General features: G+C 44.6%; 1 protein-coding gene across 1 annotated transcript; it reads right to left on the minus strand.

Moving 5' to 3' along the window:
• Nucleotides 1-4,922: 4,922 nt before the first annotated feature.
• Nucleotides 4,923-26,267, minus strand: LOC105492055 (zinc finger and BTB domain containing 24). The gene is made up of 7 exons (XM_011758911.3): nt 26,102-26,267; nt 24,120-25,099; nt 19,201-19,368; nt 18,613-18,696; nt 17,843-17,926; nt 10,202-10,283; nt 4,923-9,116 (listed from the first exon to the last, which is right to left on the minus strand). Exons 2-7 carry the CDS (start codon nt 25,069-25,071, stop codon nt 8,393-8,395), a joined length of 2,094 nt encoding a protein of 697 aa, XP_011757213.2. The 5' UTR covers nt 25,072-25,099; nt 26,102-26,267; the 3' UTR covers nt 4,923-8,392.
• Between the last annotated feature and the right edge of the window lie 1,669 nt (nt 26,268-27,936).

Raw genomic sequence — 27,936 nt, forward strand, 5'->3', positions numbered from 1 at the left:
TGCCCTAAGAAATGAACAGACTAGAAGACCCAAACTACATTCCACTTAGAATTTCTTCCAAAAAAAAAAAAAAAAGAAAAAGAAAAAAAAACTCTATTAAAGCTATTTATTGTTTAACTACAAGAGTTTCTCTCCTTAATTAGAATCTTGAGTCATGATTCAAATTATGTGTATATAGAACTAAAAATACTGACACAATCACATTGGCCAATTCACATTGGATCAAATAAGTGGGTGGTACATGAAGTCAGCTTAAAAAGAGTCCCATTCTAAGGCTGGGAATGGTGGCTCATGCCTGTAATCCCAGCACTTTGGGAGGCTGAGGCAGGCAGATCACCTGAGGTCAGGAGTTCAAGACCAGCCTAACACAGAGAAACCCCGTCTCTATGAAAAATACAAAATTAGCCGGGCATAGTGGCGCATGCCTGTAATCCCAGCTACTCAGGAAGGCTGAGGCAGGAGAATCACTTGAACCCGGGAGGCGGAGGTTGCGGTGAGCTGAGATGGCACTGTTGCACTCTAGCCTGGGCAACAAGGGCGAAACTCCATCTCAAACAAACAAACAACAACAAAAACAAAAAACAAAAATAAGAGTCCTATTCTAATGTTTTTGCGAACGTAAAACATAGCAGTAGCCTAGGTTAAACACCTGAGCCATGAAGACAGGATCTCCTTTTCTCTGCCCCATACCATGTTCTGTCACCTTCCAACTTCTCATCTCCTGGGCCTGGGGCCAGAAACTGGGTCTCTAGTACTGCAGGTGACATGTTTAAGTCACCCTATAATATGGCTTTTTACCTGTGGGCCAGTATCTTCAAGCAACAAACCCATGGTCCTGGGCCAGGAAGCTGTGGCTGCAGCATAGCCAGAGAGACAGAGACCCTGATGTAAAAACAGTGACATCTGCGCCAAAGGTGTAGAGAGTGCCACGAGAGGATGTGACAAGGTGGTTTGATTGAGGTTAGAAGACAGATGAGTAGTCATGAATCACAGTAAGGGCAGACAACTTTCAAGGCTGAGAAATCACCTGCCACAAAGCCCTCAGGCAGGAAAGAACTGACTATGTTTGGGGAACAGCAAGGAACCCACATGACTGGAAATGAGAATGGGGAAGAGAGTCCCAAGAGGAAGTTGGATTGGAGATTTTATTCTGAAGGCCAAGGGAAACCGTAGAAGGATTTTAAGCAGAGCAGAGACACGGTCATATTCATCTTAATAACTAATGCAAATCCATTCATTTAGCAAGGCACTCTGTTTGATCCTAAGCTAAGGGTACAATGGTGAGCCCAAACAGATCACCACTTCCAGTGGAGAAAGCCCAGCAGGAGGTAGTAGAAAGGATCAATCAGGTCTTTGTCGGGAATCCAGGCAAGTGACATGTTGTACAGTGAGGATGAGAGAAGTGGATGGATTCAAAAGATATTTCAAGGTGAAATTGACATAACATGGCCATGAATTGGGTGTGGGGGTGAGGTGGGCTCCTTCAAGAATGACACCCAGCTTTCTCTCTTGGCTTGGAGTGGGTAAATCACAAATTTGGGGCCCCCATTCTTTTCTATTCTTCCTTCCAACCTTATTCCTCTGTATGCTGCTTTTTACTCAATACTTTCCCCAGAAGTCAAAGCACAATTATGATTTCATACTCTGAGATAACACAAGGACTCTACCTTGAGAGGCTGCAAAGATTAAACATACAAATAGGTTCAGGATCAGTTAAATACTTGCCCATATTTTTGTAATAAGACTGCCTTTGCCCTTCAAACACTAAGATTATAAGAAACATTTATCCAGAAGTCACTTAATCAAACAAAAATTATCTTGAGAGGTGGATTTTTAAAATGTAGCTTTGAACTTTGATTTAGTCTAAGGAAGCTTCAGTTTGACTTTTCATTTAACAAGGATAAAAATAATATGAATGACCTAAAACCAAGACCCAAACTGTTCTTTTGGAAAATCATCTTTGAATTATATTTAAAGTGACATATTATGGATATTAGGAATTCAGAAGAAAAGTTTTCTACCCTGACCCCTGCTCAAATTTTTTCCTTTTTTCACACTTCACACTGAATATAGTACCACTTTTCAGACTCACGTAAAAAAGCTAAGATCCCTTGCTGTTACCAAAATGTGTTTAAATTCCTACATTTTGTATTACTGAGAATGTGGCAAAGTGGCTTGTGTCTGTAATCCCAGCACTGAGAGGCTGAGGTGGGAGGATCACTTGAGCTCAGGAGTTTGAGACCAGCCTGGGCAATGTAGTGAGACCTCATCTCTAAAATAAATTTAAAAATTAGCTGAGCATGGTGGTGCATGCCTGTGGTCCCAGGTACTCAGGAGGCTAAGAGGCTGTAGTGAGCCATGATCATGCCACTGTACTTCAGCCTGTGACAGAGCAAGACCCTATTAAAAAAAAAAAAAAAATGTAATCAAATGAGCTTTGGTTTAAAAGCTGTTGATGTACTATGTTTCAAGTAAGAATGGAATACATATATAAATACACACAAACCCTCCAGTCAACTAGTCTTTTGCTGCTTAATTATGTGTAAAGAATTTGAGAGCATGATAAACTATCATGACATTCCAGCTTCTTTTAGAGGTCACTCCTTGAGAGCTGCTATTCACAAAAGGAGGTAAGCAGATTTTTTACAGGTCATTCCTCTTTATCTGTTATTTATAAAAGCAAGACAGAGTTTTTTTTCAATTCTTAAGAATTTATGCTTAAGTTTAGAAACTGAAGATGAAATTTTACCTTGATGCTTATAAGGATAACGAAAATAAAACAAACCTACCCTAAACTTAAAATATCCTCAGTCAAAAATTTGAAAAAAGGGCTCACTTACAGAGGCTCCTGTTAACCAAGACATTTTCACCTTACTAGTAACTTTTATCCAACTGGAAAATTTTGCTTAAGCTTTTTTTTTTTTTTTTTTTAAATTATACTTTAAGTTCTAGGGTACATGTGCGCAACGTGCAGACTTGTTACATATGTATACATGTGCCATGTTAGTTTGCTGCACCCATCAACTTGTCATTTACATTAGGTATTTCTCATAATGCTATCCCTCCCCCAGCACCCGACCCTACGACAGGCCCTGGTGTGTGATGTTCCCTGCCCTGTGCTCAAGTGTTCTCGTTGTTCAATTCCCATCTATGAGTGAGAACATGCAGTGTTTGGTTTTCTGTTCCTGTGTTAGTTTGCTGAGAATGATGATTTCCAGCTTCATCCATGTCCCTGCAAAGGACATGAACTCATCCTTTTTTATGGCTGCATAGTATTCCATGGTGCATATGTGCCACATTTTCTTATTAATTAAGCCTTAAATCAATAGTAGTGAAACACTGATTATATGGTAGTTACTGAATTTCTGTAGGCCATAACTTTCACTATTATTGTTTTACGTAAAAAGGTTATAATTGTATGCGGGTGGCACATGCTTATAATCCCAGCACTTTGGGAGGCCGAGGTGGGAGGACTGCTTGAGGCCAGGAGTTTGAGGCCAGCCTGGGCAATATAGTGAGACCCCGTCTCCACTTAAAAAAAAAAAGTATGCTATAATTTCAGACATAGACCCTCAATTTTAGAAAGTTCTATTACATTAAGCAGGTCACATTAATTAGTAAGTTCTTATTAAATAAGTAATTTTTAATACTAACTTAGTAAGTAGGAAATAAATTACTTATTTAATAATAAATAAATTACTTATTTAATAAGAAAATTATCCTTTTCTTTTGGTTCTATTAACTTTGGGAATAAGAAATCCAGTTTAAAGTTTTAAAAGCCTGTGCCCTAGTTCTGGTTCTACCACTTACTGTATGACATTTGGCAACAGACTTCCTCTTTGGGCTCCATGTTCTCATCTGTCCAATAGGCATAATAATTACTCATCTCATCAGAATGTCATGAAGATTAAGATGAGACATGCTTCCAGTGGCTAAGGTGTGTCCCAGATACTGCTCCCCTCCTCACTCAGACGCCAGTTGTTAGGAGGTAAATTGTGTCCCCCTATGCCAAATTCACATGTTGATGTCCTAATACCCAGCATCTCAGAATGGGATTGTGTTTGAAAAGATGAATAAATGAGAACATTAGTGTAGGCTGATCCCATATAACTGGTGTTCTTAAAAGAGAGTAGGACAGAGGGAAGGACATGTGAAGATACAGGCAGGGGAAGATGACTAGAAGGGAGGCCTCAGAAGAAAACAACCCCACTGACACGTTGATCTTGGACCTTTCCATTTTTTCAGTCATCCAGTCTGTGGTATTTGTTATGGTAGTCCTGGCAAACTAATACACCAGTCATGACCAGAGGGGACTGGCATCCTCCAGTTGTGAATCTGTGTGCCATGACATGGAAGATGTTGTAAATTGTAATTCTGTGTGCCATGACATGGAAGATGTTTGAGACCCAGTAAGATATGCTACAGATTTAACAGACCGGGCTTCGCCAACAGTAAGGACTCCATATTTGGAAGATATTGTTACATTCCCATTTATGAAAACCTAGATAAGCAACTATAATGAGAATCCTAGGTAAGCATTTATAACGAGAATCTTTTTTCATTCCTCAGCATCATTTAATCTGTTGCTCATAACATTTATAACACAAGAACCAACTGTAGAAAATACAGAGTAGAGGTGAGTTTCAAGAAGCACTGGGCAAGCACTTAAATAACTGATTTTGATGGTAAGAGCTCCAGTCATCCCAAGGTTGACCCTCTACTGGGAGAAAACCAAAGATTCACCTTCAAAGCGAGGTGTTTCAGGAGCCCCAAAGCATAACATTGTATTTCCTAAGAAACACACTCTGTATTTCTGTTAAAACAACTTAAAAAACTATATACATTTAGTAGAAAATGAATCGTGAAACACTGCACTAGCAACATCATTTCTCAAGGACACATGAGAAGCACTTTCATATTCATGACATTTCTTTTGGGTACTCAAGTCATTGAACTTTTTTTTTTTTTTTTTTGAGATGGAGTCTCACTCTGTCACCAGGCTTGAGTGCAATGGCGCGATCTCAGATGACTGCAGCCTCCGCCTCCTGGGTTCAAGGGATTCTCCTGTCTCAGCCTCCTGAATAGCTGGGATTATAGGCGTACACCACCACGCCCGGCTAATTTTTGTATTTTTAGTAGAGATGGGGTTTCACCATGTTGGTCAGGCTGGCCTCGACCCTGACCTTGTGATCCGCCCACCTTGGCCTCCCAAAGTGCTGGGATTACAGGCATGAGCCACCACGCCCAGCGTCATTAAACTTTTTTATTCAAAGGGGTAGAACGTATATTTGGGACAATGAAGGAGGCTAGATTGATAAAGCTATCATTTCCTTGTTTCTCTTTGACAGCTGGTCAAATAATTCAGGAATAGCTAGGACTGAGGCTCAAGCTAGAAACAGGTGGCCCATGCTGTCCAATATAGCAGCCACTAGCCACATGTGCTTATCAAGCATTTGCACTGTGTCCCATGCAACAAGGAACTGGATTTTTAATTTTAAATAATTTTAATATAAATTTTAAAACTGATAATTATTTCAATTCTTGAAAAAAAACTTTTGTCTGTAGCTACTTGATATGAGAATCTGTTTTCATCTGTAAGTTGTATGAAATCTAAATACAGATCAAGTATGTTCAATGAACATTAGCATCCAAATTGAGATGTGCAGAAAGTGTAAAATACACACCGGATTTTGAAAGCTTAGTATGAAAAAGAGCATGTAAAATGTCTACTACATTTTTACATATTTGGCAAACGTTGGATTACATAAACTTTTATTAAAATTTTTACCTGCTTTTTATGTTTTTAAATGTGGCTACTAGAATATTTAAAGTGACCTACGTTGTTCACGTTCTAGTTCTCTTAGTGTAGAGGTAGACTGTTATAGAACCAGTGAAACTTGACTTACAAAGAGCTATGTAACCATATGTTCTGAATAATCACTTAGCTATCCAGAGTGAGTACAAATTCACTTACTTAAATATTTAATTCCCTGGAGAAAATGTGGATTGGTAGGCTCTGAAAAGCTGGCAAAAACTTTGTGTTTTAAGAATAAAATTAAACAGTTTAAACGAGAACCTGAAATAATACTTAGGGCTTAACAGTGTTTGTAAAAAATTGTTATCTTTGCTCTAGTCAGGCCTGATTTAAGATTCATTTGGTTGATACATATAAGATATACATCATTTTGGAAATTTTGTGAATTACATATAATATAGATTAGCAAATATGCAACCAAAATATTTTTATCTTCTCTCAAACCTTAACAATTCTCTATTACTCTAATCTCCAAATAACTTATTTGATTTAGGTAGATATCAAGGATGTCTAAAACAAAACAATTGATGGAAAGGCTGTATTAATTTTAGAGTAGATTACCCCCTACTCTCCATCAGCATTACTAATTTAGACATACTAGTGCCCACCTTCTTTTCTCAAAAATTCCCTACCAGCTTACAAGAAAGTGGTAAAAGAATTCAATATGCTTAGCTTGAAAACTTAACCCAAACATAATTTAATCTTATCATGATGATTTAAAAATCATACAATTGGCCGGGCGCGGTGGCTCACGCCTGTAATCCCAGCACTTTGGGAGGCCGAGGCAGGCGGATCACAAGGTCAGGAGATCGAGACCACGGTGAAACCCCGTCTCTACTAAAAATACAAAAAATTAGCCGGGCGCGGTTGTGGGCGCCTGTAGTCCCAGCTACTCGGGAGGCTGAGGCAGGAGAATGGCGTGAACCCGGGAGGCGGAGCTTGCAGTGAGCCGAGATCGCGCCACTGCACTCCAGCCTGGGCGACAGAGCGAGACTCCGTCTCAAAAAAAAAAAAAAAAAAAAAAAAATCATACAATTACAGACACACGCTGGCTACAAAGTCTCTGAGGCTCAAAGTTACTTTTAAGATCAGAAGATTAGCTGGGTGTGGTGGTACATCCTTGTAGTCCTAGCTACTAGGAGGCTGAGGTGGGAGGGCTGCTTGAGCCCAGGAATTCGAGGTTCCAGTGAGCAGTGATTGTGCCACTACACTCTGGCCTGGGTGATAGAGTGAGACCCTGTCTCTAAAAAAGAAAAGATTAGGAAAAGATACTCACACTTTGTGGCATCTGCAATAAAAAATTATAATGAGCTTCCATCTCCAGAAAGTTATCAGACACAAGACAGATCAACATTTTCAGATCAGTTAGAATTCAGCAGAGTACATATAAGATTTAAATTACACTGAAAAAAATTTTATGTTCCAGGATAGTGAAGACAGCTTTACCTTCATGAAAGTCAAGTCTCATTCTGACAAAAATTCAGAATTTAGGGTGAATGTCTTGATCCAATTTTGTATTTTAAACTTAATTACTTTTGATAGCTTGCTGTTAAAAAATATGTAAATTTATGTTTCTCAGAAAAGATACATTCAGAATTTAAAAAAAAATCCTAGGCTGGGCGCGGTGGCTCAAGCCTGTAATCCCAGCACTTTGGGAGGCCGAGACGGGCAGATCACAAGGTCAGGAGATGGAGACCATCCTGGCTAACATGGTGAAACCCCGTCTCTACTAAAAAATAGAAAAAACTAGCCGGGCGAGGTGGCGGGCGCCTGTAGTCCCAGCTACTCGGGAGGCTGAGGCAGGAGAATGGCGTAAACCCGGGAGGCGGAGCTTGCAGTGAGCTGAGATCTGGCCACTGCACTCCAGCCTGGGCGACAGAGCCAGACTCCGTGTCAAAAAAAAAAGAAATCCTATACTTTTGGCTAGCTTGTTACATGAATTTTGAGTTAAAACACTGAGTGTATGAGTTTGAATCTTCCTGAAGTGTAACACCATAAGCCCTCTGCACTGCACAAAGATGAAACGTTGAGGGTTACTTTGTCTTAGGGGACTGGAAGTTATTAAAAGGGCAAATTCCCCACACATTGTGATCTGTCATATTTAGCCCTGACTTGTCTTGTGGTAACAACTGCGTTGCCTGAGAAAAATAAGAAAATAGAACAAACCATTCTGCCCAGTTCAACCAAAATATGACTCCCTTTGTCCTAGAAAATAAAAGAACGTAACTGGGGAGGTTGGCAAGACTACAACCTATGGCTGTGAACATTTAAACCTTACAGAAAAACTGAAATCAATGCCCCCAAAGAAAAATTACCCGAGTCTTTAGGAGACGTTACAGATGAAAATGAAAACCATTCAACAATATTGAAAATGCTCAGTCCAAATCAGTACCTTAGACAAGACACACACACCTTGCTACCTGGATGGAGAGCATTATAAACATCAGTTAGCCATCACAGCTCTCACAGAAGGATCTGCAAGTCGATGGTATGGAGAGCCTGACTTCAAGCGTTCAAAACCCAGTCACAGCTGGCTTATAAGAAGAGCCCGATCAAGCAGTCAAACATGTTTACAGGTCAGCTCTGATCCTGGCCAAGCGGCGTTGGCTGGGGCACGTGGTGAGTGGGTGGTGGCGGATCAGACTCCTGTGTCAACTGCAGGTGCTGAGCTGGATCTGAAGTATTTGTAGCTAAATGGAGCTCCTCTGTTTGCCCTTGATGGGCGTGAAGATGTTCCAGTGTTTCCTTGGACAGAGTGATCACGTGCACTGGCTCTGTCTGTGAGGGCCCCATCTGGCTTTCAATCATATTGAGGCTCTGAATGTGTTCTGTTTGCTCCTGTTGAGCTGAAAGAATTAAATTCTGCAGTTGCTCTGGTTGCTGCGTGAGCAGGGTAAGATTAGCAGCCTGGTCTGCAGTCATGTTCTGGGAACTCTCTGCAGTCACGATGCTGATTCCCTGGCTGGGACCGGGCATGAAATTGATGTTATGTACAGAATCAGTTACAAGAAGCTGAATTTCCTGCTCTCCCGAGGTAGAGAGTTGATATGGCTGTAGCTGAAGAATATTCCTGACCTCTTCTGTGTTACTACTGCCAGAAATGCTGCTGGCATCTGACACATGCTTCTCCTTGCTATGAATTTTCAAGTGAGCCTTCAAGTTGTCTACGCGAGCAAACTGTAAGTTACACTCAGGGCACGAGAAAGGCTTCTTGCCGGTGTGCAGAATGCAGTGTCTCCTTTTGGCACTGGAGTCAGAGAAGGATTTGCCACAAATGCCACACGAGTATGGCTTTTCTCCTCTATGAGAAAATAAATATTTTATTTTCAAAATGGAAATACCTACTTACTACTTCCTGATTATTTAGGGGGAAGCAATCAAGAGTAGTGGAAAATTAACTAGACTGCAAGTCACAAGTCATGGGTTCAGCTACTAACTCAAGGACTTGGAGCAAGTCTCACTTCCATGGGCAGTTTCTAATCTGAAAATAGGGTGGGGGTGGTGCCTGAGAAAGGGTGGCAGATGGGGCACGGCTAGATATGATAAAATTTTATGACTCCACAGTATGTATTTCAGATAAGAAAAGAGAGTAAATATTTATACATGAAACATATAGTTCTCTTTTGTTTTGTCTTAGTTTTCACAGTCAATTTTTAGACTCTAATGACCCACTAAGTATCTATGATTGATGTCAATTTAAAAAAATTTAAGCTTCCTCTAATTATTTGTGATGCTCTTAGAAGAACTCCTAAGTCCAACCTTGGGATAACTGTGTAAACAAAAACATTTATTCAGAAAACATCAAATATAATACTTATTTTTGATCAAAGATTTAAGCTTTGGACCAATCCCTAGCCCCAGTCAAAATTTAATTAATGAAATCAGTAATGTATACTTTTACTGGCCAGAATCAGCATTCCTTTTTACCTAGGTGAGGAATTTCATTATTGAAAAGATAAAACAAAATAGGCCAGGCACGGTGGCTCACACCTGTAATCCCAATACTTTGGGAGGCCCAGGCAGGCGGATCACTTGAGATCAGGAGTCTGAGACCAGCCTGGTCAACATGGTGAAATCCAGTCTCTACCAAAAAATGCAAAAAACTAGCTGTGTGTGGTGTCCCAGCTACTCGGGAGGCCGAGGTGGGAGAATCGCCTGAACTCCCACCTGCACTCCACTCACGCCACTGCACTCCAGCCTGGGCAACAGCGAGACCCTGTCTCAAAACAAACGAACAAAACTGAACAAAGCCAAAGTAATAAAACACACACAAAATTCTGCCAGAGTAACAACTGGGAGAAAACTACAGAGGTAACACATGTCATCTCACTGAACATCAGAATTGAATGAGGCCTCCATGTGAGAAAAATATCTGCAAAACTTTACCGATGGATTCTGATGTGGGTCTGAAGAGAACTCTTTGCTGTGAAAGATTTGCCACAGATTTCACAAGTAAATGGCTTCTCACCTAAAAAAAAAAAAAAAAAAAAAAAAAAAATTTAACAATATACATTCAGCATAAGACAAAATCAAAAAAACACTTCGGTTTCACAATATCAACAGAACAAAGGCAATCCCTTCCATAAGCGTAAATGAATGATGCACTAAATATCTACTCTGTAACTAACCTAAGCACTGTGTGCCGAGTGCCAAGAACATACACAGAAATCCTAAGGCATGGTTCTCTTAAAAACCTGAAAACTGCAACAAGGAAGTGAGTTACACCCTATTTACTCCTGTTTTCTCCCCTTAGATACTACGGCCCCTATGCTCTCCTGCCTTATGGCTTGGCTTGGCTAGGTAGCCCACTTGACCCTGAAAGGACTCCTGTGTGCTAGGGTGAGTTATGTGTTATTGATGTTTATATCAACCTTCCAAATATATCCAGAATCTGACTCCACTGCTACTCTCTGATCCACACCACCACCATCTCTTGCCTCCTATGGGGTCTCCGTTTCTGCTCTTGCTTCCCTGCCATAAACTATCAATGTGGCCACCAGAGTGAGCCTTGATGCAGTCAGGTTGTTTTATGCTTGGGCTGCAAATGTTCTGATGATTTCCCACCCCAAGATAAAATCCAAAGTTCTTGGCCTACAAGCGATCATAGATCTGTATCCTGAAAACCCTACTCCTCACCCCAAACTTCCCTGATCTCATCTCAGGGTGTCTCTCCCAGCATGGGTCACTCTCCTTATCTCCTTCAAGTCTCTGTTCACATGTTATTTTATCAGTGAGGCTCCATCACCACCGAGAGCACTACAAACCTTGCCACACACTCTTTAGTCCAAGTCTCCAATTTAGTTTTTCCACAATGCTACTGCCGCCTCATATAATGTATAAGTTATTTATTATCCATTTCTCCCTTTTTAAGATAACTTGTGGTACGTCCGCTCCTAGGACCCCAATGCCAAGACTCTGGCCTGGCATGCTGTTTCAGAAATCCCTGCTGAATGAATTTCATGGCAGTGGCACACCTGAGATGCTATAACTGCTCCAGAACCCACCAGGCTTCACTAACACCAGCAAGTACTTATTCAGTGTGTTTGCATGCTGACCATACAATGACAGACCGTTCATGTTCCCCAGAAACAAAATTAAGTAATCCTAATGCAGGCAAGAAAACTAAATTGGAAAAAAAGAAAAAAAAAGAAAAAAAGCAAGCAGCAAAATACACTTAACTGGAGAACAGGAGAACAGCAAAGGATAAGTACAATTTGAAATGGAAGATGGTCAGTGATGTTCCCTTTCACAGCTTCTACTGGAAAATTCAGGCAAGACATTTCTCCACGCTCCATCGAGGCAGAGGACAGCGGTAACAACTTGCACAAATCTGCATCTTTGCATCATGAACTCTTACCACTCCAAAGATTAAAACCGGGCCACTGCCATAACCTGTCTATAGCTTTCTACATCAGAGCGGGCCTTCTCTGATCTTGGTTGGTTTTCTCCCTCTCCAGATTCAAAGACTGAGTACCTGCTGTGTGCTTGTGAGTGTAAAATTCTTGTTGCAGTTTTCAGGTTTTTAAGAGACAGAACAACAACAATCATCCATAACATCGTTAACTATGCCATTTAGCTCCAGCTGAGTTTATATTTCAGGAAGTCAGTCTGATGGCAAATGTTTTTTGAGGGTGTTTAAAATAATGGAAATTCTTTGCAGGAGCAACATCCTGCGGTGGAAGCTCTTTGAGGGAGTGAGCAGGACAGTCGGAAGGCAAATGTCCCTAGCCCAGGTGAATCTGCAGGGCCCTTCCCACTTAGCGGTTTCTGATCTGTTCCCCTGGGTACAGTTCTACCACCTTCAACGGAGACGCCCATTCCTTAAAATTTGTTTAGTTCTCAAACACTGATAGATCATCAATCAAGTACACAGCTAAGAAACAGAAAAGAAACTTTTCTAATCTACTTGAGGAGATGCACGAACTAATTAAGTAACATAGGGCTGTGTTTCACTGAACATTAAAACAAGTGGCATCAACAATACTGAGTGCAGACAGGGTGCTGGACGGGGTGGGCAGGATCTGGCTAGACTGGAAAGAAGCCTGGGCCAGGGTACTAGTCTAAATAGTATGAGCAGAAGCTGGTGTCAGAAATGACCACACGGTGTGCACCAGGAGCGACAAGGATCCCTCTCAGGAGCCAGGAGGCCAAGGCACCAGGAGCTATGAATTCCGGGCAGGGGACCTGTGGAGCCTCTGGAAGTTTTTAGCAGAATGACATGCTGAAAGTACTAAGAAAATACACCTGTGAATGCTGAGGAGGGTGGGCTGGAGGCAGGAGGACCTCTAAGAGGCTATGCACAAGGCCTGGACCAGGAGGTGGCAGGAGGCAGACGGAGAAGAAGGATAAGGTACTAGGACAGGGCCTGCGGCATGGGGCCGGAAAGACGTGTGTTACAAGAGGATCAGACAATAGTGATTAAAGGAAAAGGCAGAGACAGGAGTGTGACGTAAGGTCCCACACAGGGTGACGTCAACAGAAGTACTGAAACAGCTCCAGGGTGTACTTCCAGACCCTCTTCTCAGCAGTTACTTCACCGATCCCAGCCCTACACTTCCCCAATGACTTAAATCCTGGACCCCACTCCAGACAGTATTGATGACTCACTGCTTATTGGCATCACAGCTGGATTTCCCACCCCCACCTGCTGAAACCCAGAATAACTCTCTTGGTTAATGACAACACCACCCAGCCCCTGCCCAGCCAGGCACAACAATCACAGTGACACCTGCCATTCCCTCAGCTGTCACGTTCACCTGGCAGTCCAGTTCCCTCTGTCTAGACCCCTCAGCATCCTGCCTCCCACTGTGGACCACAGCTTTGTTTTTCTTTAAAAATTACTGTGTTCATTGTAAAAGAACCAAATATTCAAAATACAAAGAATATTAAAACTTCCCCATTATTCTCATCTCTTGAGATAACCAGTTAACAATGGCGAATATCTTTACAGACAAATCTGTTTATTTGCGGTCTTACTCTGTGAGGTCATCCAGTGCATGTCATTTGTCACATCAGTAAAGCCACACCGCCATTTTAAAAGCCTGTGCTGTGTACCATTGTGTATACTGCCCCAAATTTACCTACCTAATCCCCTCCGGGGACATTTAGGTGGCTGTTAAGCTTGTTAAGTTATAAACAATGCTGCTTATGATGAATATCCTTAGGCAAACATCTTTTCACAATTGTGTGGTTTATGTTTTGGTAAGGATTGCAAAACTTCCTTCCAGAGGGTTCCCAAATTATATTCCCACCAACAATAAATAAAGATGTGCATTTCCTCAAGTACTTGACAATCTTGGCAAAAAAGGGACACACGTCCATAACTCTGGATAGCATGGTTCGACACCTGTGTACTTGGCATTCTTATGTGGTCTTCGCCGTTTCCCGTCCTGTGGTCACATCTCTGCTTTGGCTCTGACCACGCCATACTGTTTCATAATAGATGGCATGTAGACTCTGTAAGGGTATGTTATGGTGAGGAGCCCCCAGGTCTCAGGAATATGGGAAGACCCCCAGGTCTCAACATTAATGGATGGTCTCAACACACAGTTGAGGAGATTTGGGAAGCTTCAACTTCAAGCCACAATGAGGCTGTGAATAGAACTGTGACTTACTGAACTTTATCATGTGTTCCCAGGCAGGGCCATCTACCTGTGAGTAGGAGCCCTCAGAGCAGAATCAGTGTTTACGGAACACCATCCAGGAACAGGGACACTGGCGGGGTGGGACTGTGCTGTGGGGTCAGAGGTCACTCACCAGGCTTCTCTGTGGCCTGGGCTAATTCCCTTGACTTGATCCCAGCTCACCATGCAATCTTCTGATCACTAACTTGGCTTTCGGGTACACTAATGTGAGGAAGGAGGTGCTGTGGGCAACAGAAAGGTGTAATCCCTTTGTTGAGTTGACATATTCTCTGGTTTATCAGTCTTGTGAACTCACTTGGCTTGACTGGGTCCCTGTAAACCTGACCAGCGCCAGCTACGAGGACAAGATGTGAGCAGGAGGGCCTGAGATATGGTGATCCGGCATGTACTGCTTATCTGCCTGATACTCTGCCTCTAGTCAAAATGTGTCCATCTCCCCTCACTGGGGATGCTCTCCCAGGAAAGAGAACATCTCTAATTTGCCCTTGACTTCTCCAGTGCTTGGTGCAGGACATCTAACCCAGAGACAGTGTGTGCGTAAACATCTAAGAGATGAATGACGGTTCATCTCTGAGGTGAAGTCTCGGTTTCCAACTGAGCATGGCCCTGAGGGCAGGACTGGCACTTCTCACCCTGGCTGCGCTCAATGCCCAGGGAGCAGGGAAATGGCACACCAATGCCCTTCACCAACATTGAAGCAGATTCCCCACACTGATGTAGGAACAGATGGGTCATAGCTGCTGTTGAAGAGCCCCAATTTTTTGACAGGTTCAATTTATTTTCATATTTCTAAGTCATGCAAACCACTTTACAGAGGCCCATCTATCTCCTTTTTAACTCATCACACATCTTCCACTTTCTGTTCTGCTTCTCACAGTTGACAGGCTGAGAAGAGTTTGCTGGAATTACAGTGGGGAGGTCTTCTGTTCCTTTTCATCCCCACTTCAAGTCCTACTGCTGCTCACAAAGACCAGAAACCTCACTCCCCCTTACACTCACACAGCAAAACCAAGGGGAAGTGTCTCCTCCGGCACTGCTCAGCATGACCAAGCCAGCTCCACTACCCTCCACCATCGCTGTCTCCCTAGGGAGCTCAGCACAGCACCACATACTATTTGCAGGCACATGTGTACATGTGGAAATCCAGAGCTCTGGCTGCATCTCTTCCCTGAACTCTCCAGACCTGGAAATCTAATGATCTACCCCACACCTGCACATGGATGTCAAATAGACACCAGCCAGTCCACCGTGTAACTCCTGATCTGTTCTTCTTAGTCTTCCCCAGTTTTTCCTCCTTCCAGTGGCTTTTGCCTCCTCTTTGAACTCCCACATCCAATCAGGAGCGAATCACATGGATTCTTCCTTGGAATACATCCAGAACTGGACCACTTGACACCACCTCTGCTGCTACCGTGCTGTTCCAAGCCCAACTACCGCACAGCCTCCTAATGGGTCTCTCTGCCTCCACCCTGGCCTCACCCCCCGCCCCCCACAGGGCGGCTAGAGTGACCCTATTATAACCCTAAGGCATGCCACGTCACTTATCTCAGTAAAGCCACCTCCCTCAGAATAAAATCCAGTCTTTATTGTGGTCTTCAAAGTACTTCAGCCCGAGTGTACTCTACAATTGTTGAGGGGTACTTTGAAAAACACCAAGTCCCAGGCTCTACCCAGGTGAAGTCAGTCAGAATCTTGGAGGTTGGGACAAGGCTTTTTTAAAACCTCCCCAGGTGGTTAAAAAGCATGCAGCTAAACTGAGAACATCCACCTACACTAGGACTTCCTACTCCCAGCTCTCGGGTCGCCTCGGTGCTCCTCCCGGCATGTCTCCAGCATGGCAAAAACATTCCTGCCCAAGGGCCCTGTGCCCAGGGCTCCCCCTGCCTAGAATGCTCTCTCCTGGGCATCCTCAATGGCTGGCTGGCTCACTCCCCCACTGCATTCTCATCTCCATCCAAGACGCCACCTCATCTGTGAGACCTTCCCAAACCAGTCTGCACATGAAAGGGCAGCTCTCCTTCCCACACTTTGCCCCCTTACCTTGCATTTTATTACTCAACGCACTCACAACACCTAATGTGTTATACACTTGTTTGTACTCTGTCTTCCCTATTGAATGTCGGCCCCTTAAGGCAGGGGCCTGTCCATCTCATTCACTGCTGTATCCTCAAAGCCTAAAACAGTGTCTGGTTCCCAGTAAGTGCTCAGTAAATGTGTTAAAATGCATATCCTATGAAGTGTTTATTGAATTTAAGAAGAAAAACTTGTATTTAAATAACAACGTCCAGGCCAGGCACAGTGGCTCACGTCTGTAATCCCAGCGCTTTGGGAGGCTGGGAGGGTGGATCACTGGAGGCCAGGAGTTCGGGTGAGACCAGCCTGGCCAACATGCCAAAACCCTGTCTATACTAAAAAAAACAAAAATTAGTTAAACGTGGTGGTGCACATCTGTAGTCCCAGCTACTCGGGAGGCTGAGGCAGGAGAATTGCTTGAACCCGGCAGGCAGAGGTTACAGTGAGCCGAGATCGCACCATTGCACTACAGCCTGGGCAAGAGAGTGAGACAGTGACTCTAAAAAAAAAAAAAAAAAAAAAAGTCCAAAGCACCATAAATCAATTTGCTATTTAGATAATTCCAGTAGACAACAGAATTATTAAATAACCTGTAATGGCAAGTTTTTCTTAGAAAATCTGATAGACTTATTTTTAACATATGTTCTTTGCCAAAAGGTATAAAAGATCCAATTTTCTGATCTTACATAAAAAAACTGACCTGCCCTAATCAATGCTGCCTCCTCGTCATCTCTGAAACTGATTTTTCTGGAGGCGGTGCTGCTTAAGCTTAAGTGTTGGTTTTAGGGGAGAAAGTGGAAAAATTCTCAGTGTCTATGCTACATTTGTGTCTGTTACATTTGGCTATCTTTTCTAAAAAAATTATCTTGGGGCGGGCGTGGTGGCTCACGCCTGTAATCCCAGCACTCTGGGAGACCAAGGCGGGCGGATCACAAGGTCAAGAGATCGAGACCATCCTGGCCAACATGGTGAAACCCCGTCTCTACTAAAAATACAAAAAAAAAATCAGCTGGGCGTGGTGGCGCGCACCTATAGTCCCAGGTACTAGGGAGGCTGAGGCAGGAGAATCACTTGAACCCGGGAGGCGGAGGTTGCAGTGACCCAAGATGGCGCCACTGCACTCCAGCCTGGCAACAGAGCAAGACTGTCTCAAAAAAAAAAAAAATTATCTTGCTGGGCATGGTGGCTCATGCTTATCATCTCAGCATTTTGGGAGGCTCAGACAGGAGGACTGCTTGAGCTCAGGAGCTCAAGACCAGTCTGGGCAACATAGTGGGATCCATCTCTACAAAAAACTAAAAAGTAAAAAATTAGGTAGGTGTGGTGGTGTGCACCTGTGGTCCCATCTACTCAGAAGGCTGAGGTGGGAGGATCACCTCAGCCCAGGAGGTCGAGGCTGTGGTAAGCTGTGATCATGCCACTGCACTCTAGCCCGGATGACAGTGTGAGCCCTTATCTAAAAAAAAAAAAAAGTCTTGATATCATCTTCAATGCTGAAGTAAATTAAGAGTGAAGCACAGAAGCAGACTCAGTCTCACTATTCTGTGGTATTAAATGAATTGTGACATAGGAATAGCACTCAGTGAGTGATCTCCGTTTTGCTCATCTACAAGAGATGTGATTTCCCCAAAGACAGTGCTGACAACATTCTGCCTTCAACGTTTAACTTATCTTCTTCCACAACTCCCATCCAATTTATAATAAACGTTTCCAAACACAGGCTGGGCAGGGCACTCACAGAAAGTACTTCATTCTTCACTCTCCTGAAAACCTCCCGTGTACCGGGGGAACAGACGAGGTGGAGTTTTACCTGTGTGTGTTCGCAGATGTTTCTTCAGCTGAGACACATCCATGAATTTGCGATGGCAGTCTTTGCATTCCGGTAATGAGTGTCCTTGTCGCAACAATAAAAAAAGTGTCAGTGCATATATGCTCTCCCTGCATTTTCTTCAGTGATTTGTGTTAAAGCACTTCCCTGAAAAATAATCACTTTAAATATAGTACTTTAACAACGAAAATTTTTTCATTAATTTGGTAACAGTTAATATTTTCCTAAGCACCTCAACTCACTGCCTCCTCCGAAAGAGATAGGATCCTTCCAATTCTAAATGTAGTCTCTCCTTTTCTCCTCAAAGTATTGGTGTGACTGAGGCCACAAATGACCTCAAATGACACTTGCAACCCACATTCATTTCTTATCAGTTGGCAGGAGAAAGGACAACAGAAAGAAGGACAGCAGGTAGAACCAGGGGAGAGAAAGCCTGGGCTGACAGCCGCGGGGTGATGATGTCTGTGCCTAGGCACCACTAACAACCATTCACTGAAGCTCCCTTGGGCAAGTGGCACTTCTGAAAGATGCCAATTCTGTAGGGTTTCTGTGTGTGGCATCAAAACTGTAGTATACAAATAAAACATAATTCACATGGTGGCAGACAATAACATAAAAACATGTAATTTAGACTCTCAAGGCACTTTTCCCTAAATACCCATTTATCACCTACAATACGAACCTAACATTTCAGAAACAATTTTTATTTGCATTTCTCTCCCCCCAATCTAAATGTTCTCACTTTACCGTACCTGTATGAACTCGGTAATGGCTCTTTAGTTGTCTGTTCTGGCTGAAATATTTTCCACATTGATCACAGGTAAAAGACTTCTGTCCTGCCAAAAAAACCAAAACACTAAAACTTGCAAAAAACTATAAAGATCTGGAATGCTCACTAATAAGGTAAATACTACAGTGGGTCCAGGTCCCCATTTTCTACAAATGATACAAGTGACCTGTTTACAAACCCAGAAGCCTTCAATCTACCACAGAAACATAAATGTGCAAAGGTATGTAAGGCAATAGGGAGTAGTGGAGACTGGGGTAGAACTGGAGAATTTAAGTTTCCCCCAAAGGCGTTCAAAGTAAAATAATTCTAAACTTTGTAGTTTCATAAAACATGCTTGCACACCAAACTCCCAGCAGCCAGTTTATAAGCTCTAGTTTAAGGATCAGTGCAGAACTCTAAACTGCACTCAGACAGATGCAAACTCCTGTCTTTCAATAACCCCACGTTGGAAATGATACTGGGCTGAGAAAACACCGTTTAGGTGTTGGTAATGCCCACCCTGGGGAATGGGAATCTGGTGACAGCTGGCCCTCTGGGCAAGTCCCATTACCTGAGTGCAGGCTCATGTGCTCCAGCAGTGAGTGCTTGGTGGTCAGAGCCTTGCTGCACACGGTGCAGGTGTACGGTCGCTCGCCTGTGTGCATCCTGGTGTGGACCTGTAGCGAGTGCTTCTGGGCAAAGCCTTTTCCACACTCATTACATTTGAAAGGTCGCTCCCCTGGAAGAAGAGCCCCAGAAGCATGGCGTAAGAAAGAATCCACACATTTTTGTCTCTCCCCAATTAAAATCATAAAGGATTTTTCTTAGAAGGCACACATCCAAAAGGCCAACAATGGACACGAGACATCAGCAATAAAATTTTGGAAGCTGGAACAGATGAATCTAAAGCCAGCCGTGGGGAGCACTAATATAAACTCTATATATATGTATGTTTTGGTAACAGGTCTCACTCTATCATCCAGGCTGGAGTGCAGTGGCATTACCATAGCTCACTATAGCCTCAGCCTCCTGGCAACAAATGATTCTCCCACCTCAGCCTCCTGAGTAGCTGGGATACAGGCATGTGCCACCACCACACCCAGCTGATTTTTTAATTGTAACTTTAATTTTTTTTTAGAGATGAGATCTCACTATGTTGCCCAGGCAGGTCTCCAACTCCTGGGCTCAAGCAATCTTTCTGCCTCTGCCTCCCTAATTGCTAGGATTATAGGCATAAGCTACCACACCCAGCCCAATACAACCTAATTTTTAAGACACAATCTCCAAAAGGCTCAGGAATTGGTGGCACCTGCTATCTCTAGAAACAGGGGTGAGGGAGGGTAAATGAAAGTCTGTTTCAAAGGTACTCAGACCCCTGATCAAATCTTCCATTTTACACAGCCTGGAGACTGTCCCTCTCCCCAAAAGAGGATGGAGTGTTCTCTGAGGAAGGTTAAGAAAAAGGGGTCTCTGGATTAGGGGTTTCTAGGCACAGTTGAGTTGGAATTACCACAGGGAGAGTAAGTCAACATTTCCATCTGGGATGATGAGACTCCCCCACTCCTTCTTCCCTCTCCTGCCATAGCCACAGGCAGGCAGCCAGGCCTAGTGCCTCCAAGTGGGAGAGTAGAAGCGTCTTCCACTGGAACGTGATGGTCCAAGGTGAGAAAGCAAAGATGTGGGAGCCTGGCACCAGCAAGGACATGGGGCACAGCCACACCACCTCCAGTGAGGTTATGACAGGCCTGCATAACAACTGTTTCAGTACTGACTGAGTGGATAAGTTAAATATTAAAAGCCAGTGCCTTTAAAGGAAGGCTGGAATGTAACAAAAGCCTACCAAGAGTTTTGCCCAGGCTTCTCCTGGGCCTTAAAGCATGACAAAATAACAAAGGAATTCTTTTTTTTTTTTTTTTTTTTTTTTTGAGACGGAGTCTCGCTCTGTCGCCCGGGCTGGAGTGCAGTGGCGCAATCTTGGCTCACTGCAAGCTCCGCCTCCCGGGTTCCCGCCATTCTCCTGCCTCAGCCTCCCGAGTAGCTGGGACTACAGGCGCCCGCCACCTCGCCCGGCTAAGTTTTTTGTATTTTTTTAGTAGAGACGGGGTTTCACCGTGTTAGCCAGGATGGTCTCGATCTCCTGACCTCGTGATCCACCCGTCTCGGCCTCCCAAAGTGCTGGGATTACAGGCTTGAGCCACCGCGCCCGGCCACAAAGGAATTCTTAACGGGACCCATTTAGGATTAAACAAGTTTTACTGGGGATCTGAAGGAACTCCCCAAACTTCCTTGATTTAGCGGAAGATAAGGGTAATCACCCCAGCACCTAGACCCACTTCGATTAAGTAAACTTACTGAGGCCCCAGAAGAAGGTCTTTGGGACGCAGACCTTAGTTATAAAGGAAGTTAATCACCAGTCTTTAGAGGAGCGCACACTTACATGTAGACATACAGCTCGGGAGGTATATAAGCGCTGAAAAGCTGCAGTTTTGAGTTGGTCTGGCGATAACTTCCAGGCCTTCTCCCTGTAACCGGTTACAGAAAGAAAACCGCTCATCCTCCCCAGTTCATCTGCATCTCGTCACTGGCCACGAGGAATAGCAGCCTGACCCTCAGTGTGATCTGGGAACAAGGTCACAGTTTTACAGGCTCTCTCATACAAAAAAATTAGCCAGGCACGGCGGTGCTGCCTGTAATCCCAGCTACCTGGGAGGCTGAGGCAGGAGAACCACTCGAACTCGGGAGGCAGAGGTTGCTGCGCTGATCAGAGATCACGCCATTGCACTCCAGCCTGGGCAACAGAGTAAGAAATAAATAAAATACAGGCTCTCGCCACACACACAGCATTGCCAGTAGCTTTTAGCAACCCACTCTTACATATGATTAAATATGATTTTTAAACAACCACCAGGCACTCAAGGAAAGCCTTTTGTAGTAGTGACAGATAAACAAGCAAGAAGGAAAAAAAAAAAGCAACTTGCCTCCAGTGAGGAAAATGTTGTTATCATTAACATGCTCACAGAAGTAAGATATTACATTGTGAAATAAAAAGATCATTCACGGCCGGGCGCGGTGGCTCAGGCCTGTGATCCCAGCACTTTGGGAGGCCGAGACGGGCGGATCACGAGGTCAGGAGATCGAGACCATCCTGGCTAACGTGGTGAAACCCCATCTCTACTAAAAAAAAAAAAAAACTAGCCGGGCGTGGTGGCGGGCGCCTGTAGTCCCAGCTACTCGCGAGGCTGAGGCAGGAGAACGGCGTGAACCCGGGAAGCGGAGCTTGCAGTGAGCTGAGATCTGGCCACTGTACTCCAGCCTGGGCGGCAGAGCGAGACTCCGTCTCAAAAAAAAAAAAAAAAAAGATCATTCACATTAAAACATTTAAAAAACAAAAAGCTCCTAAAGGGGGAAAAAAAATAAGAGTTGAAACAGAAAACCTCAAAGGGCTGAAAAACAAAGTGGAAATCCCCCAGAAGGAAGGGCCAAAAATGATGGAAAATATAAGAGAAAATAAAGTTAGAACAGAGGAAACACAGCGGGGAAATCATCTATGAAATAACTCAAGATTTTCCGGAACTGAAAGACAGTTTCCAAACCTTATGAATCTACCTGGTATCTACCCAGATGGAAGAAAACAGATCCATACTAAAGTGATGGGCTGCAAAATTCAGAATACAGGTGCTGCCTGAATTATGACAGGACTACATCTCAACAAACCCATTATACTGAAAATATCATAAGAAAAAATGCACTTAATACAGAGTACTGTATGAATGCCCCAAATGCAGAGTACTGGTCACTTACCCAGGTGACTGTGTGGCCCAGCATGGCATGAGAGGATCATACTGAATATTACTAGACCAGGAAAAGATCAAAACTCAGAATTCAAAGTACAGTTTCTGTTGAATGTGTACTGCTTTCACACCATTGTAAAGTTGAAAAATTGAACCACTATGAGTCGTGGACTGTCTGTACTGGGGACATAAGGGAAGATCGATCCTACATGCTTTTTCTTAAGTCTTGCATAATGATTTAACTCCAAACTATGTCCATATAAATCTTTGATAAAAACAGCCAGCTGGGCACAGTGGCGCACGCCTGTAATCCCAGTACTCTGGGAGGCCAAGGCAGGCAGATCATGAGGTCAGGAGTTCGAGACCAGCCTGACCAACATGGTGAAACCCCATTTCTACTAAAAATACAAAAAATTAGCTGGGTGTGGTGGTGTGTGCCTGTAATCCCAGATACTCAGGAGGCTGAGGCAGGAGAATGGCTTGAACTCGGGAGGCGGAGGTTGTGGTGAGCTAGATCGCGCCACTGCACCCTAGCCTGGGCAACAGAGCGAGAATCCATCTCAAAAAAAAAAGTCAATATATAACCCATTACAGTTCAATAAATATTTCTCAAGTATCTACTTTTTTCAAAGTACCAGAATTCAAGGTCTTCAACCTATCTGTAGCTAAAGTCTTTAGGGAGCTTTTAAAAGCACCAAGGTTCCAGATTAATCAGAAGCTCTGGGGTTGAGGCTTAGGCACTGGTAGTTTTAGAAGCTCCCTAAGTGATTCTAATTTGCAGGCTGAGAACCACAGCACCAGATGCTGCTGGATCACAGGAGAAGACTTAAGCACCAGTCCCTATACTTCAGCTTACAATTAAGTTGAGGGATGTACAAGTGGTAACAACAATCTGACCCAAAGCAGAGTGGGTTTTAAGCACCAGAAAGGGCTCAAAGAAGGAAGAGATTTCTCGCTAGGACTGTAGTGTCCAATATGGTAGCCACTAGCCACATGTGGTTATTCAAATTTAAATGAATTAAAATAAAATTAAAAATTCAGTTTCTCAGTCACGCTAGCCACAGTTCAGTGCTCAAAAACCACATGTGGTTACTGGCCACCATATTGGGCAGCGCAGATGTAGGAACATTTCCATCATCACAGAAGGGTCCCCATTGGTCAGCGCTGGGCTGGAGGGACCAAAAACAAGAAGGTATTTAAAGTCAGATAGCTGAGTTAGAAAGTGGTCCACACAGACTTGGACAAAAGCACGGTTTGGTCAAGATGAAGAATGTTCAAGAATCAGAAAGCAGAGTACACTGGGCTAGATTTTGATAAGCAGACATTAAAGGCTTCATTCAACAACTACAAATGAGAGGGGTTCTTGAACCAGGCTACCTGGGTTCAATCCCAGCTCTGTCACTCATGGGCGACTCTGGCAAGCTATTTAGGCTCCCCAGAACTTGGTTGCTTCCTCTGTAAACTATGCACTTTAGCAACCCTCTCTTACATATGAGTAAATACGATTTTAATCATACAATGTACAATGAGGATATTACCTACCTTGCAGGATTGTGGAGAAAATTAAGTGCAATAACATGTATAAAGGCTTTATTACAATGCCCATCATACAGAAGTTGCACAGTAAATGAAAGCTGTTATTATCATCCCTACTCCCAATTCTGAAACACACTGCAATCAGCTTTGAAAGCATCATTACCTGTGTGGCTCCTCTGGTGGATTGCTAAAAAGTGATTGTACTTAAAGACCTTGCCACAGTCTTTACAACGGGCCTCAGGGCCTCCAGGGCGCTTTCTCCTTCCACAGATCCTCTTGGCTGAACCACGGTCCTCTTGATCCCCAACAAGTTTGTAATCTTTAAGTTTGACGGATCTCCAAATCCTCCGCTTGCTGTACCGACTCTGGCTTGCCGGGCCATCCTGGGTCTTGGGATCGTAGTTCTCATCTTTTTCAACTGGCATTTCCTCCTCTCTACTTGGCTCACAAGTAGGCTCCGATTCTTCCTTTTCTTTCGCTGCAATCTGCTTATTCAGTACACTACTGTCTCCTTTAACCACGAAGTTTTGTCTATTCTGAACTGAATTGTTCACTCTTAACTGTATTTCTTCCTCTGCAGCCAGTTCTGACTTCTCCTCCTGCAATGTATTGACTTTTTTTGGTCTTCCCCGTTTCCGCTTTGGAGGATCGTTTTTCTTATTAGAGATAACAACCACTGGGGCACCAGCAGTGTTCAAAGTTGTTGGCTTTGGGGAGCTATGATTATTTTGGAAGTCTGTGTAAGCCTTTACCAGGTCATAGACTTTTAAGAACTGAGCAGTAGCCAGGATTTGTTCTGTACTTTTCTCACTGGCATGGAGATAACCTGTGTAGATAAATTCCAGCAGGATACCAAAGGTGTCGGCAACCATGCCTTCCAGCATATAAATGGACTGGCCGATTTCCCCCTCTTCTGCGAACATCATTGAGAAGTATTCACTACTGGCAGCAAGTAAGGCTTTGTGGGCCCGGAAATGGACATTCTCCACGATTAAAGTAATGTCACAGAGGAAGCCTTTCTTCCTCTGATCCTCAAAACTGGCCAGGACAGTGTCACTGTGAGCGTCTGAGTGTACAACAAGCTGCCCAGAAGGCTCTGGCGATGTTTCTGCCATTTTCTTCAGAAGCCACGAAGGGTTAAATCTGAAATAAGAAAACAAGGTTTAAAAAGGAGGAAGCACTGTCTAAAAGGTTAATGCCAGCCCACATGAACTTCCTATTCACTTCACATCATTAACTGAATTTTACCATTACCATTTTTAATTGTCTGTCTACATACTTAGCTCTGGGCTCGGGCACAGTGACTCAGGCCTGTAATCTCAGCACTTTGGGAGGCCGAAGCGGGTGGATCACTTGAGACCAGCCTGGGCAACATAGCAAGAATCCATCTACACAAAAAATACAAAAATTAGCCTGGCGTGGGGGTGCCCGCCTGTGGTCCCAGCTACTCGGGAGGCTGAGGCAGTAGCATCACCTGAGCCTGGGAGTTCGAGGCTGCAGTGAGCCGTGATCGTGCCACTGCACTCCAGCCTAGGCGACAGAACAAGACCACCCACCTCAAAAAACAAAAACCAAAAAAACTTAGCTCGGGGTTCTTTTCTTTTCTTTTTTTGAGACGATGTCTCACTCTGTCGCCCAGGTTGGAGTGCAGTGGCGCAATCTCGGCTCACTGCAACCTCCGCCTCCCGGGTTCAAGCAGCTCTCTCCCTCAGCCTCCTGCCGCACATTACCTAGCTGAGTGACTCTCCAGTATTCATGGAACGGTTCAGGGTCTATCTTCTCTAAAATGAAGGAATGGGATCAACCATCTCCAAAATCTTCCACAGCACGAACTTTCTATGGTTGCACAACTATCTCAAGGAGATCGAAGCTGCCTCCATCTCCCAGATTATTAGCCATTTAGTGTGTGGGAACCAATGTGAAGAGTGAAGAAATGTGCATGTGCAAAGCGAATGTGAGGTAGCTGCAATAAAATACTAATAACGTAAGCTGCGTGGGGCCACCACACAAACTGGGCGCGGCGCGGAGCCCCCGGAGGCCCGAGCAGGGGGAGGAGGCGTGGAAAGACCCCCACCTCCCCGCCCAGGCCCCGTGGGCCCGACTGGGGAGCAGACGGCGGGGGAGGAGTCGGTGCCGTAGACCTACCTCTCAGGGGCACCCGGTGGGGTCCGGGTCGCTGCCAGCTCACCCGGCGGCCTGGCGGGAGACCCGCGCAGGGCCCCGCCGGCCCTCCACTCCGCCCCGCCCGCCTCTGGGGCTTGTGCGCCGCACCGGTTTCTGCCCCTGCGCTGCCGCCGCAGCCACAGCCACAGCCAACCCGGAAGCGCGGCGGCAAGAGTCGCTTGCGCACGGACGCCGGACCACGTGGCCCGCAGAGGCGCCCCTGGAGGTGGGGGCCACGAGAGCGGCGGGGCGGGGCGGAGCGGGGCGGGGCGCGCGCGGCGCGGCGGCAGTTCGAGGGTTGGGGCGTGGAAGGGGCGGGTAGGGGTTAGGCGGGGCGAGAGTGCAGGCCCGGGGTCGGGGGTGCCGGGGGGCGGCGGGGCGGCGGGGCGGCGGGGCGGGGGTCGAGACGGCAGGCCCCGGGCCTCGCCCCGGGCTTGGGGGCCGGGGCCGGAGCAGGGCGTGGAGGGGCGAGGCGGGGGCGCGGCTTCGGAAGAGGGACAGTGGCCTGGGCGGGGCGCGGCCAAGGGCGGGGCGGTGTCGGCGCCCTAGGTTCTGCTTGTGGCACTGCGGTGGAGCCCAGACAGGAGCGACTTTTGCGGTGGATTGGGGGCAATGGACAGGAGAGGCGTTGTGACCCCTCCCTTTGGGAAGTTTTATATCGTATTAAACTGTTAGCTCAACGCCGATACCTTAATCAATTTTCTCTTTTCTCCGACACTGAATCTGGTGTTAAGTTCTTGAATGTATAAAGGCATGAAATCCCCCTTACCGTCATCATCATTGTCATCATCATCACCATCATCATTATCTAGTGCTAATAATAATAACTGTTACTTACCTCCTAAATGTTTTTCACATCTGCCTCCTTTTCCTCCCCACTCCGGATGGCTTAGTCTAAGGGAATGAAGAGAGAGCACTGCAGTCAGAGAAACCTGGGTTCTGAGAGATCTTGGGCAAATTACTTACCCTCACAATTTCTTTACCTTACCTGTAAAATGGAGACGTGAAGGGGTGGCGTGCCCCTCCACACCTGTGGGCGTTTCTCGTTAGGTAGAACGAGACTTAAGAAATGAGACACAGAGACAAAGTATAGAGTAAGAAAAAGTGGGCCCAGGGGACCGGCGCTCAGCATACAGAGGACCCACGCCGGCACCCGTCTCTGAGTTCCCTTAGTATTTATTGATAATTATCTTTACCATCTTAAAGATAAGGGAGTGGCAGGACAATAGGATCATTGTAGGGAGAAAGCAGTAAGACATATGGATAAAGATCTCTGTGACATGAATAAGTTCAAAGGAAAATGCTGTGCCTTGATATGCATATGCAAACATCTCCATAAACCTTTTAGCAGCATATGTCTCTTGCAAGGACAAAGTTGGGGGTAGGGTCACAGATTAACAGCATCTCAAATGCAGAACAAAATGGAGTCTCTTATGTCTACTTTCTATATAGACACAGTAACAGGCTGATCTCTCTTTCTTTTCCCCACAGAGACGTTAACACTAGTGCCACTTTGGTAGGGTTGCTATTGCATAACCAAAAGTATGTAACGGGCTTAGGAAGTGTCTGGTTTAATTCCCCCGCTATGATTAAAATGATCATTATTATTCAAACTTTCATCGTCTTTGTTCAATAGACTGTTTCTAACTGGTCTCAGCTGCAGTGTTGTTCCCTTTAATATGCAGTAGTACAGAGGATCTCTCCAAGTACATATGAGATCCAGAGACTAGAGTTACTCCTGGGCTTAGAATCCATGTGGCTCCCACATGCCCTCTGGATAAAATCCAAGCTTCTTAATATGGTCTACAAGCCCCATC

The sequence above is a fragment of the Macaca nemestrina genome, chromosome 5, assembly GCF_043159975.1.
Source record: "Macaca nemestrina isolate mMacNem1 chromosome 5, mMacNem.hap1, whole genome shotgun sequence".
Taxonomy (NCBI): Eukaryota; Metazoa; Chordata; class Mammalia; order Primates; family Cercopithecidae; genus Macaca; species Macaca nemestrina.